The sequence below is a fragment of the Mytilus trossulus genome, chromosome 6 (assembly GCF_036588685.1).
Source record: "Mytilus trossulus isolate FHL-02 chromosome 6, PNRI_Mtr1.1.1.hap1, whole genome shotgun sequence".
NCBI lineage: Eukaryota > Metazoa > Mollusca > Bivalvia > Mytilida > Mytilidae > Mytilus > Mytilus trossulus.
In genome coordinates this window covers 1,903,545-1,922,441 of record NC_086378.1, presented here as the reverse complement: position 1 = coordinate 1,922,441, position 18,897 = coordinate 1,903,545, and the positions used below count along the sequence as shown (strand labels likewise).

Here is an 18,897-nt window from a genome sequence, read left to right as displayed (position 1 = left end):
AGGAGATTTGGTATGATTGCAGATGATGCAACTATCTAACAGAGTCGAAAAACAGTTTTAAACCACTGTAGGTCTTTGATAATGAGAAAACACACATATCGTATTCTTAGTTATAACTACCCTTTGAAAGAAAAGAGACTTACATACATTTTCTTTTTCTAAACGTTCATAGCAAGTTACCTTTTAAAACAGCTGATAAATACAGACAGTACATGCTTAAGTTCACTATTTTGCCTAGCCTAACTTATGTTCATTGAAAAGTCTAACTTCACTTCGCAAGTACTTCACAACTCATGTTTACCTTAGATACGCACGCCCATGCTATAGTAAAATCTTGCTTTGCTATTTCATCTTTCTCAGCGTGAACGATTTGATTTCTGTAGTATTTGATTCTGGCTAAATCAGACCCGTCACTGATTTCTGTCGCTGGTGGCATTTGGTCATATCCGTTGGAGGGTGGAACGATTGTACTTAAATTTCTCAATAGACAGATCATAAGTGTCACGTCATAGTTTTCCGAAGAAGTGTTGCCTGAAATAACATTGATATACGACACAGAAATTAATTACTAAAAGGTACCGTTTGGTGTTCAACAATGAGAAAAGCCAATACCGCATTGTGTTTATATTTAAATGTATCAAAAAGAATGCACCTTCATATCTGACTATAAAATAAACTCATCACAGATACCAAATATCATTATATCAGATATAAATCCATATCCAATAAGAAGTCATGTTCAATGAAAAATAAATACTTCCAAAACCAAATCCGGAAATGTTAAAGAATTTGTTATTTAGGACCATCCTTGTGGAACATATTGTCTTCACATTTTAAACATATGATTTTTTCAAATATGAAAGCTAGTGTGCAATACAATTCTTTTTTGGATAGCTGAGTATTAAAAAGCCTTTGTATTGGGTTTATATGAACACCAAGGTTATGTAATGTATGTAATATAGGCTGTTCTTTGTATGACAGTCCGTATTTGCATGTCCCTACCATACATTGGTCCGGCAATTATTGTAATGTTTTTTTCTAACTTTTTATCGCACAAACTTTGTGATTGTATTTTACGAAAAAATGAGGTGAAAGACACCCATTTTTTATTTGATCATTAGGAAGATTTAGGGAAACAGTTTCTGAAAAGGTATCACTCAAAGGCATTGAAATTCTAGTTTGATCCAAATTTTTGGGGGAAATGTGACATGTTCACCCCCCTTTTTGCAATATTTTATGGGAAATAAATGCAGAATGTTGCAATGGATACACATAAAAGGAATTAATTTTCACATTTTAACTTTTGAAAATTAAATCTATGGAAGATACTGATTACATACATATGCACATGTGCAACACAAACAGTTAGGTTAATGTATTAGCAATCCAGGAATAGGAGATGATAAAACATTTTGTGGCTCATTTATTATTTTATTTTATAACTTTGGAGTGCTACCTATGGCAAATACTTCAAAAAATAAAACAACTGCTCACTTATTTTATAATTGACAGCAATATTTTGTATTTTCAACATTAAATGCAGTTGTATTGAACATTCTAGTTTTAACTTTAATACTTAGGTATGCCATATACATATTTACATATTTACTTTTCTACACTGGTTAGAGGTATAGGGGAGGGTTGAGATCTCACAAACATGTTTAACCCCGCCGCATTTTTGCGCCTGTCCAAAGTCAGGAGCCTCTGGCCTTTGTTAGTCTTGTATTATTTAAATTTTAGTTTCTTGTGTACAATTTGGAAATTAGTATGGCGTTCATTATCACTGAACTAGTATATATTTGTTTAGGGGCCAGCTGAAGGACGCCTCCGGGTGCGGGAATTTCTCGCTACATTGAAGACCTGTTGGTGACCTTCTGCTGTTGTGTTTTTTTTTGTTTTTTTTATTTTGGTCGGGTTGTTGTCTCTTTGACACATTCCCCATTTCCATTCTCAATTTTAGCATTCTTTTCAACAAAATAATGAATGTTTTTGATGTGGGCATCGGAAAAGATTAGTAACTGTTGTATAACTTACTTTTAATCTTGTGTTGCTGATGTGGCTGTAAAGTATTCAATATATACCCTAACTTGAAATTATTACTAACAAGTAAGTTCTCATAATATGGCTAAGATTCTACGACTTGAATATGGCATAAAATTTGGAGCGCATAAGGAAGGGGAGAATAAATGGATTTTCCAGCAGTATTGATATTCGGGAACCGATCGTTTTGAACAGCGGTATACTACCGTTGCCTTTTTTTCGCAATGATGATAATGTTGGCCAAGCTTTACGAATCGGGTTCGTCGGAATTAATGTTGTTCCGCTTAAGTCTTTTGATTACAAAGAACCGGGAAGGACGACCAGATGACCATGTTTCACATAAGAGTAAAAGACTAATCATTTATTGTAATTACTTACAAAGACAAATACAAAAATACTATAACATGTAATGTATATGTTAAACAATGTCAGTACTTAGAATCTATACTCCAAGACCATCGTGTATTATTGGTGAATTTGATACGAAATATTTATCAGCAAGATACAAGAATCCCTCTGGTGATCTTTCTTTAAGAAAAAGGACGAGACGTTTTGTGTTTTGCTCAATTACAACGACTTACAATTTAAAACGGTATAGGTGATCTTAACTATTTGGCTGATACACAAGAATGAAGGACAATTTTAATACATTAATCAGTACACTAGCTATGTCACTGATAAATTTTACAAATAGTTATCATTGATGTTAACGGGAAACACTTATAAATACCCTGTTGTATTTTTTAATATATCTTTTTTTTACCTTAAAAGTGAACTTTTAGAATTATTTCCAAATATGATTCTTCAAAAACAATATTTTTAAGTCAGCGTTTACTGTTGTCAATGGCCAATTGAATATAACATTTATATTTGTTTCTTTTCCCCCTATGTTTCTATTGCGATAATTGTACCTTTGACTATGAGTTGATGCTTTAAAAAAAATCATAATTTTTTTTTTTCGTCGCAGCTATTTTTTCCATAGCAGATAAGTTTAAAAAATGATGAAGCAATCTAATTATGAAGAAAAAATATTTTAAACCAATTTTTTTTCTGTGGTCAACTGCATTTTGAAATGCAAACTCAAAACCTCCGTTCGACAGATGTTGTATGTTAAGTTTACAAATGGATCGACATAATCATGATAATAGAAAGGTTGGCTTTTTAATAGTTTCAGCCAGCCCACTTTCAATATTTAGAAATAAAAATTGGTAATTGTTATTGAAAGTTCTATCGAATAAGGTAAACGTGTTATTTCTTATTTCAATTGATGGTTAACTTTGAGATTTCATCTTTTAAATGTACTATTTTAACTTTCTTATTCCCAGGTTATAAGTAATTTTTACCTGAAGCTGGATATAAGAGATCCATCTGTTTCCTGTTGATAACTTTGGTGTAGAACAATTTCTGAGTTATAAAAAGTTTATCTTTTGCAAGTCTGGATGCAAGATTTGATGGAGGAAAATGTTGATCGAATGTATCTCTTACTGCCTTAGGCGCAACATTACTCATCAATCTGAACATCCTCAAAAAGTTATCTTCTGCTTCTGTCAATGAGCTAGTGTTGTTACCAAGTCGTTTGAAAATCGTCTTCCATGATTCACTCTTCAAAATGTAAACAAATTTTTGACATATATGTCAAAGTTTTCATTAATCGTAAAGGTACGTTTAAAACAATTATCAATCGATTCATTTCTTTTGTCTTTAGTTGCATCGTTCTTACATGATACCATTATTTAATGTTTTGATAAAAAGTAAAAATGACAATATATTCATTGGTATAACAGGGTCTTTCGGGTTTATGTGCATCCTTTTTACTAGAGATAAAGGATACTACAGATACAGTTAAGCCGGCCTCATATCTTGACTTACATCTAGAAATTGCAATGAGGGTCGGTTGGAAACAAAATTTTACGACAAAACAGATGATTTCAGCTTTCCAATTGTGAACTTTCCATTTCTAAGTAGCAACATTCCAGCAGCACCTGCATACGGGGTATATATCTCCCAATTTTTTTATACGATATTCTCGTGCTTGCATTTCCTATCATGATTTTCTTGATAGAGGGTTACTGCTCACAAGGAAGCTATTTAACCAAGAGTTCCAAATGATAAAGTTGAAATCATCCCTTCGTAAATGTTACGGATGCCATCACGAGTTGGTTGACCGTTATGGAATAACCGTTTCACAAATGATGTCGGATATGTTCCTTGCTTCGTAACTACAATCTCCTTCCCTTTCATGAATGTGATCTACCGAATTAGACTATTTACCGAATTTGTTATCACATAAGCAACACGACGGGGATTTATGAGTTTTTGTACAGCGGTATACTACTGTTGCCTTTATTTATGTGCCACATGTGGAGCAGGATCTGCTTACCCTTTCGGAGCACCTTAGATCACCCCTAGTGTTTGGTGGGGTTCGTGTTGTTTATTCTTTAGTTTTCTATGTTGTGTCATGTGTACTATTGTTTGTCTGTTTGTCTTGTTCATTTTTAGCCATGGCGTTGTCATATTTATTTCAGATTTATGAGTTTGACTGTCCCTTTGGTATCCTTCTCTCTTTTATTACATAATTTATACAAAACTTGCCTTTTTAAACAACTCATTAATGCGGGTGTTCATTATTGTAAGATTTATCCCCTTCATAAAACATATAACTTCTAACTACACACCTTTAACAAGCACTATATATGCACAACGTCAGCAAATTACGCTTTTTGTTCCAAAATGAGATACCCTATGATTCTATATACTTCTGTATTCATAAGATATAATTATACATTTACCAATCCATATATAATTTTACTACTGAACCATATGACCATTTGCGAGTCCTTCAACCATAAGCATGTTGTAACTATGATAACGGCAACTGTCACTACTATTGCTATGAATAATTCCGTAATTTCCATTCTTTAACTCAATGAATCAATCTCCTGCAATAGTGTAGAGTTTCCTAATTTTGTTTATATTTGAAATATTAATCAATGCGTTTAGTAATTAGGAAACACATACTACATTTACATGAATTTTCCATAAATCCAGGTTACACTTTTGTTTAAATTAACAGAACTTGCTTTGCTAAGATCAACCTACGAAAGTTTTGAGGCGAGGTCTGGAGTGGTCCTAACATGATCATAAGACATGTCATAAGATATTCTAATATATTATGACAGGTCTTAGGATAGCTTCGCGAAATCTTTCCAAGTTTTATTTTTTTTTAAATTATCTGCACAATGTATTATTTTTTTTTCACTTTTTTCACACAAGCTATTTTAAATATTGAAAATTTTAGATTCACAAAAAGAGCATGAAATGAAATATTGTGTATTTAAAACAACATAACAATAATAAATAACGATTAATTTCATTTATTTCAAAATGTCAAAAATATCACTTCAAGCACATTTGTATATACAAAGGTATTTTATACAAGTGAATCTGTTTTTAAATTTGTTCAGTCAACAAAGAATGTTAAGGAATTGTCTTATTTATGAAAATATTTAAAGTACGTCACAGATATGAAATGTATATGACAATCATTTGAATGACTTATATTTTTTTAGTCTTGTCTCCAATTATATTCGAAATGTAATGTTATAATAACAAAAACAAACAAACAAACAAACGTACTTTAACCTATAATGGTTTACTTTTTAAATTGTTACTTGGATGGAGAGTTGTCTCATTGGCACTCACACCACATCTTCCTATATCTATAAACAAATAACTTATTAGAGTCTCGCCTCTTTAAAACATTTGATATACAACACAATATAATATTAACAATCTATAAAAGAGCCCCTCTAAAACGAGTTATGAGAGACTGTTAAAACACAGATTAAAATACATTTATATTACATCTATTACATATATATCAATATATTTTAGCATAAAACACCATACTATTAAAACACTTATACAAAAGAAAACAAACAACATTATAAACACTTATTACGAGTATAAAATGCACTTTCTCTTAAAAAGTACTTCATGGCAGATTTTGGCTGTAAAATAACATGTATATCACGAAAAGGCGAAAACGTGTGTGTTCCAAGGCTCCGTGTTGAAAGCCGTACATTGACCTATCATGGTTTACTTTTTTTTTTAAATTGTTAACGTTATTTGGATGGAGAGTTGTCTCATTGACACTCACACCGCATCTTCCTATATCTAATTAGGAAATAAGAACGTCTGCTTACAATGATACTTGTTTTGAACTCTGAATAGATAACGTCACAACAACGGTGACGTCGTGTACATAGAGAGCGGTAGCGGGAACACCTCATGTGCAGTTCTTAACAGTGAATGACAAAGCACATTAGTAAAAACGAAAGACAAGAAAACAAAAAAAACCGTAGCACAACAACACGATAACGGCATGTATAAGTATCGAGCAAAGTCAAATCAAAATTACTAAAAATCGACTAAGCAGTAAAAGTAAAAAGTTACAACGACATATAAAAGAAAACTTAAAGACGTTATCAAGATTATAAATAGTGCAGTACCAGTACACAGAATCTATACGTCAATAATTTAATTTTGGATGTAACACGTCTTCTGATTGGCTGACGTTATTTTGTTATGAACCCATAGACATAATTTAGTCATGTGACCGTGACCTCATCAACGTTTTTTCATGGTTTTCTACGGTTTAAAATGGAATTTAGAATTAAATTATAAGAAATGTTAAAGTAAATTAAAGTTGGCAAATCATGTACGATGATCTTTAAGGAATGACTGTAATATTTTTTCTGTCTATTCGAAATAACATAAAAATCTGGTGCACACTGTTGAATAACCCGCTACGCGCGTTATTCAGTGTGCACCACATTTTTTATGTTTTTTCTTCATAGACAGAAAAAATATTACAGTCATTCCTTAAAGATCATCGTACATGATTTGCCAACTTTAAACGACATATCTATCAACGAATTCCAGGAATCTTTCGATGAATTGTTTTTAGCAGACGATCTTGTACATATCCCTGGTCCGCCAACTATCCGCTCAGACACAACACTGTTGACGTTAAAGTGACAGTTTAACAAAGTCTGAGTAGCAGTTACAGGCTCTTGAATACCGAATAAGTTGGGAAACAAAAAAAAATTCAGAAACGGTTGCACATAACGGCTAAGGCAATGTATACTTGGAGATCGATATGACTTATATAGGCATGTCTAAAGGATACAACATGTGGTCAAGACTGTAACAGGTTACAAACTGAGGTTACAACTTTTACTGTTACCGAATAAATAACAGAGAGTGTAGTCTGGACTAAGTGTGAATGTATCGACTACAGATCTATTTATAAAATTTAGTTTATCGTATCATTCTCATTGCCGACATTTGAATTTACGTTATTTACCTTGCTGGTTGTTAGCCTAAACATTTTGGTAAGCAGAAGTGTAAACGTTATATCCTAAAAGCTTCATATAACAACATGAATAATGTAAACTTCGTATAAGATAAAGATTTATCGTGACTCACTGGTGCACAACAGCTGTATGTATGTTGTTTCGAATGGTGTGAGGCGATGAACACAAAGGCAGTTTCAGTCTACATATTTAATTAGCTACATGATCACAAGAGAGTGTGTGCGCATGCTACGTCAGCAATCTATTAATACATTTTGGTTGTGCAGGTATATCTAAATTAATTCTGACTGAGTTCTGATATTGAAATATTAATAGTATAGACCACTTTCGAGTTCATCCGTCACCTGAAAAAACTCGTCAATTATACGCGCCTTTATCACCGTCATTTGTGCGTTTAGGGGCGTCGTCACTTCCTTCCAATGTTGAGCGAGTGGTTGGAAAACTATAATTCTATATTGTACGAATTATTCGGCAAAATGAATTCTCAAAATTGACAATCAACACTGCTGTCATTAGGGAATTGTCAGTAAGTACCTACAGAGCAACAATTATTTCTAGTTTATCCTGCACAAAGACGATCACTAAGACGCTTGATGAACGTAAATAGTGCAGGGATACAGGCGAGCCCCTCTATCTGGTAAATGACGTCATAAAGGCGTGCATAATTGACGAGTTTTTGCCGGTGACGGATGAACTCGAAAGTGGTCTATTGTCACATCCCTTCTTCTTTAAATAAAAATAATTACATAAAAGTTATTTTACCAATTAAAGTCATACATAAAATTTGTTTTACCAAATAAAATCATATTCAACACTTAGAAAATTTAATGTATAAATGCGAAGTTAAAGTCAAAGATATTGTCATAATGATTGTTTTGCATACATAAAACATATCCTAGCGATTATTTGAAAACACTACTTCTCTAATAGACGGGTATATAATTATGTTACATAATTTACACGAGATCACTTCAGGGATTATTATGCCCTGCGCGCACTTGTGATCTAATCACACACAAAATCCTTAAATCGTGCTGGTGGTTTTACAACTCTTCCTGATCGTGTCATAATCGGTGTTTCTTTCGCATTTTCGATTTCTGTCGCATTTTCAAGATTGTCTTGATTGTTTATTTCTCCATGTTCAAAGTCGGAATTGTCTCTTTCAATTTCTATAGGTTCATTGTTATCTTCTTCTAGTGTGTGTTTAAGTTGACGACGATTTCTACGTATGGTTCGCGTTCCAACATCAACTTCGTACGATCTGATGTTGACCTGTTGTTTGATAGTTCCTTTCTTCCACTCTTTGTTGAAGTTTGACGGTTGTATTCTTACGGTATCTCCATTCTTTAACATCGGTAAATCTTTTGTTCCTTGATTGTAATAGAATTGTTGCTTCTGTTTTTGTTTTGTTAATTCTGTTTGTACTTTATTCGGAGTAATCACTTTCGGTTTCAGAAGACTTTCTTTCGTTGGTAAAAGTGTTCTAGTCTTTCTGTTCATAAGTTTTTCAGCTGGACTATTGTCAAAACCCTCGGTTGGTGTATTTCTAAAATCGAGAAATGCTAAATATGGATCCTTTTTGTCAAATTTTGATTTCTTCATTAACCTTTTTACTGTTTGTACTGTTTGTTCCACTTTTCCATTGCTTTGAGCATACAATGGAGAAGAAGTGTCATGTTTAAATTCCCAAAGTCTGCTAAATTTTCTAAACTCTCCACAGTCAAATTGTGGACCGTTGTCTGTAAAACACACATCGGGTATACCGTGCCTTGCAAACTGAGCTCTGAGTTTTCTGATTACTGTTAGCGCAAGAGTATCTTCAAGATAATCGACTTCCCAGTAGTTAGAATAATAATCTATTGTCACTAGATAGTTCTTACTTTGAAATGTCATTAGATCGATTCCTACTTTTGACCATGGACGACTTGGTATTTCGTGTGATATAAGTGTCTCTTTCTGTTGTTTACGTTCGAATGTTCGACATGTTTCGCATCTCTGTATATAATCTTTTACTTCGGCGTTCATTCCCGGCCAATAAAGACTTTCACGTGCTCTACGTAAGCAACCTTCTATTCCTATATGTGATGAATGAATCTTTTTAATCATAACAGTTCTTAGAGATTTAGGAATAATAACTCTCTCTCCTTTGAATAATAGACCATTTTGTAATGTCAGTTCATCTCGAATGTCGAAATATATTGATACATTCGATGGTACATTCCATTTGTTACTCGGCCATCCTTCCTGAATAACTTCTTTCAGTTCTTGCATTTGTTGATCCTTCCTAGTATGTTCTTGAAGTTCAGAAATTCGCTCTTCAGATATCGGCAACTCATCTATCATGTTGATACTTTCGATTTCGTCTGTTGTGTTACTTGAATCTGAAGTCTCTTTTAAGTACGCTCTACTTAAAGTATCGGCTAAGTACATCTCCTTTCCTGGTCTGTATTGCAGGATTTTGTCGTACTTTTGTAAACGTAAAAGCATACGTTGTAAACGCTTTGGTGCAACATGAAGTGGCTTTTTCATGATTGATTCGAGAGGTTTATGATCAGATATTACATTTACTGTTCTACCATATGTATACGAGTGAAATTTTTCAAGTCCGAAAATGACTGATAATAGTTCCTTCTCTATCTGAGCATACCTTGTTTCGGTATCAGTGAGAGCTCTACTCGCATATGCAACTGGTCTGTCTTCTTGCATAACTGCAGCACCAAGTCCAGTTTGTGAAGAATCGCTTTGAACTTTTAGCTGTAGTTTAGGATCATAATATTTTAAAACTGGCTCAGCAGTCACTAGCCTTTTGATTTCTTCAAGTGCTTTATCATGATTTTCAATCCAACAAAATTCGGAGTCCTTCAAAGTTAGCTTTCGAAGTGGCTCGCAAATGTCGGTAAGTTTTGGTAAGAACTTACTTAGATATGTTACAATTCCAAGAATTCTTCTTACTCCGGAAACATCTGTCGGTTTCGGCATATCAATTACGGCTCGAATATTTTCTGGATCCGGCTTCAAACCTTCGCTGGTTACTAAATGTCCTATAAATCGAACTTCCTTCAATTTTAACTTAAACTTTTCTTTGTTAAGTTTTGAGTTTCTTTCCCGACAACGTTCCATTAAAGCCCGAAATTTCCTATCGTGGTCATCAATGGCTTCTTCTTCTGTATCGCCTTCGCCATAGATAAGAATATCATCTACTATGCTTCGTACACCTGGCAAACCTTCAACTGTTTGGTCTTGCCTTCTTTGATATTCTTCTGGTGCAGAAGATAAACCGAACGGCATTCGCAACCATCTGTAGCGTCCGAACGGTGTGTTGAATGTTGTCAACAACGAGCTTTCTTCGTCCAATTCTACGTGCCAAAATCCATTCTTAGCATCAACGACACTAAAAACCTTCGCTCTACTCAGTTCTGGTAGTAAATCATCGAGAGTTGGTAGCGGATAATGACTTCTTTTCAACTGCTGGTTCAAATGCTTCGGATCAATGCATATCCGAAGTTTGTCTGGTTTTACGACAGTAACCAAACTTGAAACCCACGGAGTTGGCGTTGAAACTGGTTTTATAATTTCTAACTTTGTCAGTCTATCCAATTCGGATTTAAGCTTCTCTTTAATAGCGACAGGTACTTTTCTTGGCGGATGTACTACAGGATTTGCAGTATTGTCCAATTCTAAATGATATTTTCCTTGCAATTTACCAGTCCCTTCAAATATGTCTGCATATTCCTTCATAACGGTTTCTTTTGAAAGGGGTTTAAAAAGTGCACCCTGTCTCACTGCTTTAATGTTTTCATAATTTACAGTTACCAAATTCATAGCTTGCACTGCTTTGCTACCTAACAACGGAGTCAAAGTGCCATTTTTTTACTACTACAAATTCTGCCTTGAACTTATCATTGTTCTTTGGATTCACCAATTTTAGAATGCATGTTCCTATCGGTTTTATTGTGGTATTGTTGTACATTGTCAGTATTTGACTTGTTTTCTGTAATTGGTTAATATCAAGCTCTTTCAATGTTCTTGCAGTGATTATATTGCATGTTGCTCCACTGTCTAATTGAAATCTTGTTAAGTTGCTTTTCTCATTCTTGCCTATTATTTTCATAGATGCATATATGTGCCTACTGTGCTTTTCTTTAACAGAGTTTACATTGGTGAGTGCTACTGTATTTATTTCAAAATAATCATTACTTTCTTCAGACTCTTCAGAGATTACTCGAACTATGTGTCCTAGGTGACGTCTTTGCCTTGATTTTTGTTCTGATTTGCACATGCTTTCGAAATGATTTGCTTTACCACATTTCCTACACTCCTTCCCAACAGCGGGACATTTTGACTTGTTAAATTCGTGTTTTCTTCCGCAATATTTACAAGCAGAAGAGTTTTGTGCATAAGACGGTTTAGTTTTATGTGTATATTGCTTTTGCTGTTGATAATTAGGATTTCTTTGTTTATGTTTGACACCATGTACTTCTAAGTCTGAAAAAGTTGGGTTTTCTAATGTTTTTATTCTCTCTTTAGACAGTTCTGCTGCTCTTGAAATTTGTAAACATTTCGGTAGGTCTAAGTCTATAACTCTTAATAATCTTTCTCTTAAGTGTGAATCTTGAATACCACAGATAATTTTGTCTCTTATTAATGACTCTTGCAGCGCTCCATAGTTGCAAGTTGTTGCTAATATTTTCAACTCGGTGACATACTTTTCAAATGTCTCCTCTTTATTCTGGTTTCTCATATTAAATCGGTATCTTTCTACAGTTTCGTTTCGTTTTGGATTGCAATACCCATCAAACGCCTGTAGGACCATTGCTAGTGTCCTATTTTGTGGTTCTTGTTCGAATGCCATTGTAAGGTAGATCTCACGGCCTCTCGTACCGACTAAATATTGAAATAGTTTAACCTTTGCTTGCTCATCCTCGCTGTCCATTACCAAATCGATATATAGATTTAACTCTTCCTTCCATTTCTTCCATGCATCGGCAAGATCATGAGCGTCTAAGTTAAATCTTTCTGGGGCTCTCAGTTTCTCCATTGTTTACGTTTTATAGACAAAGGAAACGAACGAGGTCAATTGCGATGGGCAGTGTTTTGGATATATATGTACTCCCTGATTTATTTAGTTCTGTCCAGACGTCGGACTATTGTCTTTTCTCGTTACTTCGCTTCTTTTAGCACATCTGACACCATGAGCACTTATGTGGGCGTGGGTTCGAATCCCACATCTGACACCATGTTTCGGAATGGTGTGAGGCGATGAACACAAAGGCAGTTTCAGTCTACATATTTAATTAGCTACATGATCACAAGAGAGTGTGTGCGCATGCTACGTCATCAATCTATTAATTACTTACTTACTTTAGTCTGTACTGTTCCGCCTATATCAGACGACCCACTTTTCAGTGTGAATATCATACGTATATATATTATCAGTTAATCCAATGCACTAGTATTGATTGTTTATACACATTAACCACCACCTCTATTTACACACGAGAATGAATACATCCCATGAATATATACATGACCGAAACTGGAGCGCAAGTCATTGGACTCTAAAAAGTTCATTGCTCCATTTCAAATTATCAATTGTCACATTTGCACACTTATTCATTAAGCTGTTTGATATTGATTTATTAGTACTACCTCAATAAATTCGATCGCACCTGATGTAACTTAAAACATAGTCCTCTAGTAATACATTCCACTTTAAAAACATCGCCTCTGGACAGAAAATGAAATACACTGCAGTCGATAATTAACTGTAAAGTGTTGATTTCGGAACTAAATAGTTCATCATAAAGTTTAGTAGTTACAACATCTTTAATAAAAGTTTTTAGACTCTGTATAAAACTGTTTCTCACATTATCTAAACTACTGCATCTCAAGATAAAATGTAACCGATTCTCATCCTCAGTTCCACATAGCGGACAGATTGCACTAATTTGTCGTTTACTAAATTTAGACTTATCACATTGTAGTGTATAAGTGTTACATGCTAACTTAGATTTGATACAGGCACGTAAGGTAGAGTAAGGTTCAGATCCACAAGTATTCCAAATAGAATGAATGCTTCCAAATTCAGCATCAGTATAGTTTAAAAGGTTTAAAGATGATTTTTCTGACGCTTCAGATTTTAGTTTAGTTATCCAATAATAGTTTACTAAGGAGTTAACCAGTTTTTTCCATTTTGACTTTGAAGGAGGGTTGACAAGTAGATCATGAGGTGACGGCAGATCATATAATTCTGTAATTGTAACTACTTTACGAAACCAGCTGTTTGATGACTCGGTTTTCATTGCAAGTTGACGGAATGCTAAGTCACGTTCGACAGAGTTATCATTATCAATAATGTTTCTAAAAATACCAAGGATTCTTTTATGGATTTCTGCTTCAATAGGAATTTGTCCAATTAATAGTAGAACAGCAGCATTTGCTGTACGGTCCGGTAAATGTTGAATACGTTTTAAAAGTTTCACAAAATATATTGTAATATTACTAATGTCTGTTTTTGAAAGCAGTATGACCTCAAGTCCATATAAAAGCCTAGGAATCACGTAGCAGCGGATAAGATGAAGTGAAACCTTAGGGTTGACTCCATTTAGTCCATAAAGTCCAGCACCCATCAGTGAGTAGACAGTCTGTCTGGCTAGTTGAATGCGACCAGGGACAACTTCTTTAGTGCCTAAACGGGAAAGTTTATCACGTTTAATACCGAGATGAACTGCGTTTTCAGGAGTATCCAAAATTTCACCGTTAATAGACCAGTCGAAAGAGTCAGCACATCTATAGTTTAATACACATGATTTTTGACTACTAATAAGATAACGAAATTTATTAGCATGAAAAGTTTGTAAATCTAACATAGACTGTATTTCGTATGGACAGTTTGAAACTAAGGTGACATCATCTGCGACTGTCGGGACTCCTACGTAGATTGAGCCAATATGAGAACCTAAACGATAGGTTTCGAGTGTAGTGAGAAGAGAGTTTATGAAAATCTTATAAGCGGTTGGGGACCAGACACCACCCTGTCGGACACCTTGAGATTCCAGGAATGTTCTTGACGTTTGTCCTTGCCATTTAATATTAGAGTTCAGCCCATTATACCAGTCCTTAAAGAGAAGCCAATTGTCACCACAAAGTCCAGCTTTATTCATTTCACGAAGAAGACCATCATGCCAAACTACATCAAAAGCACTTTTAGCATCAGTGAGTGCAATAATTAGTGGATTCCCATTCTCTTTAGCCTCAGTATGTAATTCAGTAAGAATAAGCGCAGCAACAAGCGGTATTTCACCTTGAGTAAAGCCTTTCTGTAACGGACTTTGTATATTAGAAATATTGTCCTTATTCCTGACAAGATGTAATTTTTCTGTTAATTTCCCAACGGGATTAGTAATAGTAATTTTCCTGTAGGAACCAGGATCCTCTTTCGGTTTCCCCTTTTTCTTGAAAACAGGACAAGCAAGTCCATTTTTAAATACAGTTGGAATAATATGATTTGAAAATGAGAATGTTATAATAGATGTTAAAACATAAGAGAGAGTTTTTCCACCAAATTTTAAATGTTCACAGGTTACTCTAGAGGCATCAGGTGCCTTTCCATTCTTAAGTGAATTAATAATTTGTACCACCTCCTTTTCTGAGACTGGGGCCAGAGTTTCTCTATTATTAGTATAAGTATCGGTCAAGGCTGATATGTCCTGTTCCACAATAAGTTTATATGTATCATCAAAGTCCGGGTTATCGACCGGGGTAGCTAGCTTTTCATAATATGAAGCCCAGGTATCTAAAATTTCTCCCTCAGTATTTATTATTTTATTGTCATATTTTAAAATAGATGTCACAGAAGAGCGCAAGTTACGCTGGTTGTTAATTAAAGTATAGAAATTTTTATCATTTCTGTCAGATAGCGACATAATATCAGTAAATTTAGACTGTCTCTTAGCAGATTCTATTTTCCTTTGTTCTGATCTAAGTTTCTTTTTAAGTATTCTCATTTGTTGATAATGAATGCTTAGTTTATCTGATGTTCCCTCTTGTCTCCACATCCAATAATGATATTTACTACGGTTTAAAATTTCAGTCATATTCGGAGTCCAGCATCTATTATTTTTCCCACGTTTTCTACTTTTAGGAGGTTGAAGCGAATCAGCAGTTTGAGTAATTATCTCACAAGCAGAGAACACAAATTCAGCAAAGTTTTCAATTGATAGATTATCTATTTCAGTTACTTTTGACTGTAAGTTTAATTCCAATAATCGCTGATATTCACATTTATCAATCTTATTCCAATTAATACGCTGCAAATGATTGTTTTTTGGAATAGCATTTGGTTTATCTGACGTTTTTGTTATAACTGATACCATTATCGGATCATGAGTAGAGGTGTTAGCTGATTCACGGCTATACGTACAGTATGTATTAATAATATCAAAATTCTGAATAAAATAGTCAATTTGTGACTCATCACGATTGTTAAAATGATAAAATGTACTATGCTCAACACAGTTGTCAGGAATACGTAGATTATTATTACGTAGAAAGTTTTTAAAATCATTATCTCTAGGATGATTCCTGAAAATTGAGGCATTCATATCACCACCAATTAATACATTTTGGTTGTGCAGGTATATCTAAATTAATTCTGACTGAGTTCTGATATTGAAATATTAATAGTATTGTCACATATGTAACTGATAGCAATAATAGTCGATCCATTGTTCGATATAGATAAATGCTTTTTAAAAACCGGTTCATGTTTCATATTTATCGATTACTATAAGGTCAAAAAAGCTCTTTCAATAGTAAATATTTAAAAATATAGATATAATAGGAAAACCCCTGCCAAAGAAATGTATATAGTGACGCAGTATCATACTCTTATAGATGAAAACACTAGTAGAATTTCGTGTGTCCTTAGAATTTTTGTTTGAAATCATCCTAATTTAACAAAGCTCAAACCCAAACATTCAAGGATGTATAAATTGGTTCAAATATCTAAATATCTAAGGGTTTGTTATGAGCAACAAGACGGATCCCACATGTGAAGAAGCATCTGCCTACCCCTTCCGTAGCACCTGAAATTATCAACCGTTTTCGGTGTGGTTCGTAGTGCTATTCTTTAGTATCCATTGTTGCTTGTCTGTTGGTATTTTTAGATCTTAACCATGGCTTTGTTAGTTTATTTTTAAGGATTTTAAACACTACTTGTCCTTTGAATTTAAAAAAGAGGCGAAAGATTGAAGGAATATTCAAACACATTAGCCGAAAAAAACTGACAAAGCCATGGTTAAGATCCGTCTTGTTGCTCATAACAAACCCGAAAATTATTCTAATTGGGTAGGTCATATGCGCAAAAATAGGAACGAGATTGTAGTTATGACAATAGAAACACATCCATTGTCATGTGTGAAACGAATAATCCATAACGGACAACCACATCGTGATGACATCCGAACAGTTTACGAAGATATTATTTCAACTACCAATTGAAACTCATTGTTTAAAAGCTTCCTTGTGAACAGCAACCCTCTATCAAGAAAATCATGAAAGGATATAAAAGCACAGAAATAACTTATTGGAAGCTATGTACGTATAGTACTCCGTATGCAGGTGATACTGGAAAGTTGCTGCATAGAAATGGAAAGTTCACAACATGCCTCTGTCGTATGGTTTTCTTTTCAATCGACCCTCACTATTAATTTCTGAAGTTAGTCAAGATATGATTTACTAGTAGACTTTTACAGTGCTTATCCAGTGACCTTTGGGGTATCACATTAGCAAAGACTAAAACAGTTTACCAAATTGCAGTTAGATTTCTACTCAGACTAACTGATCAACTGGTAAAATATTTTAGCAGATTGCTCAAGTGAAATGTTAGTATGAAGTGAGTGCTGTAAAATAAAAAGTAATACATACCATCCAGATCCAGTTAGTTGATACTTTTGTCAATCATTATTAACAAAAATAATATCTTACTATAGTACAAAAATGTAGTATGAGTCAGTGAATAAAAAGGTATATTTTTGACATGGAAACTTCTATCATAAATAAATATTATAAACGAATAGTTCAAAACATTGTTTTGTAGGTGTATATTTTATAGCTTTGTCTTCTAAGATGAAGTTTTTGTGTAATTGTGATTTGAATAATATTTTCTATAAAAATTACTGATCTGCTGGCATTAAAGGGAAATTATTTACATTACTGATAATCAGTCCTATCTGATAAGCACAAGATAACTTATAAGCAGTATTTTGCAAAACCTTTCTAATTTGTGTCCTACATGCCCTTCAACTTCATACTAATTTTGCATTTAAATTTTTTTTATTAAGTCGTATTGATGAATCTTTTGTAAGGCAAAATGATAAGCCTGTATCATTGATTTAATTTTTAGTGTACATTTCAACTCAATAAAAATTATTTCCCTTTAATGCCAGCAGATCAGTAATTTGTATAGAAAATATTGTTCAAATCACAATTGCACAATTACTTCATCTTAGAAGACAAAGCTATAAAATATACACTTACAAAACAATGTTTTGAACTATTCATTTATAATATTTATTTATGATAGAAGTTTCCATGTAAAAATTAGACCTTTTTATTCACTGACTCATACTATAGTAAGATATTATTTTTTGTTAGAAATGATTGACAAAGGTATCAACTAACTGGATCTGGATGGTATGTATTACTTTTTATTTTACAGCACTCACTTCATACTAACATTTCACTTGAGCAATCTGCTAAAATATTTTACCAGTTGATCAGTTAATTGGAGTAGAAATCTAACTGCAATTTGGTAAACTGTTTTAGTCTTTGCTAATGTGATACCCCAAAGGTCACTGGATAAGCACTGTAAATCTACAACCGTTTTGAGTCATTGCAGTAAATAGTTATCAAAAGTACCAGGATTATAATTTTATACGCCAGACGCGCGTTTCGTCTACATAAGACTCATCAGTGACGCTCAGATCAAAATAGTTAAAAAGCCAAACAAATACAAAGTTGAAGAGCATTGAGGACCCAAAATTCCAAAAAGTTGTGCCAAATACGGCTAAGGTAATCTACTCCTGGGGTAAGAAAATCCTTAGTTTTTCGAAAAATTCAAAGTTTTATAAACAGAAAATTTATAAAGTGACCTAATAATTGATATTCATGTCAACACCGAAGTGCTGACTACTGGGCAGTACGTTACGTGCAGGCAGTAGCACAACCGTGTAGTCTTCTAACACTTTATTGTGTGTTAGGTGTTCGTTATTTTTATGTGGTATACATGTCAAAATGAACTACTATATTATTTATTTATGTATATCTCTGTCCTCAGTGTTCTTTCATTGATTTGTACGGTATTCCTGTCACATACTGTTGTCATTTTAGTTGGTTTTTTTTTACATATTTTTGTCATAAAACTGAGAAGTTTGGATAGCCATAAAACCAAGTTCAGTCTACATCTTTTTTTAAAATG

At 33.7% G+C, this 18,897-nt stretch overlaps 2 protein-coding genes across 5 annotated transcripts in view; both read right to left on the bottom strand.

Annotated features, from left to right (window-relative positions):
- The window catches only part of LOC134720575 (serine/threonine-protein phosphatase 6 regulatory ankyrin repeat subunit B-like), a 34,833-nt gene that overhangs the window by 14,381 nt on the left and 1,555 nt on the right, over positions 1–18,897 (bottom strand). For 2 of the 4 annotated variants that reach the window (XM_063582902.1, XM_063582904.1), the window contains exons 2-4: positions 4,830–4,979; positions 3,384–3,642; positions 302–531 (exon numbers count right to left, since the gene is read on the bottom strand). In XM_063582902.1, coding sequence (XP_063438972.1) covers positions 302–531; positions 3,384–3,642; positions 4,830–4,955 — 615 coding nt within the window. In that variant the 5' untranslated portion in view covers positions 4,956–4,979. Of the gene's footprint in view, positions 1–301; positions 532–3,383; positions 3,643–4,829; positions 4,980–7,408; positions 7,525–18,897 lie in introns of those variants that run through there. The other 2 variants (XM_063582903.1, XM_063582905.1) reach the window with 2 other exon arrangements.
- LOC134722258 (uncharacterized protein K02A2.6-like) lies at positions 8,424–11,156 on the bottom strand. Its single transcript, XM_063585867.1, has one exon. It carries the CDS (start codon positions 11,154–11,156, stop codon positions 8,424–8,426), a length of 2,733 nt encoding a protein of 910 aa, XP_063441937.1.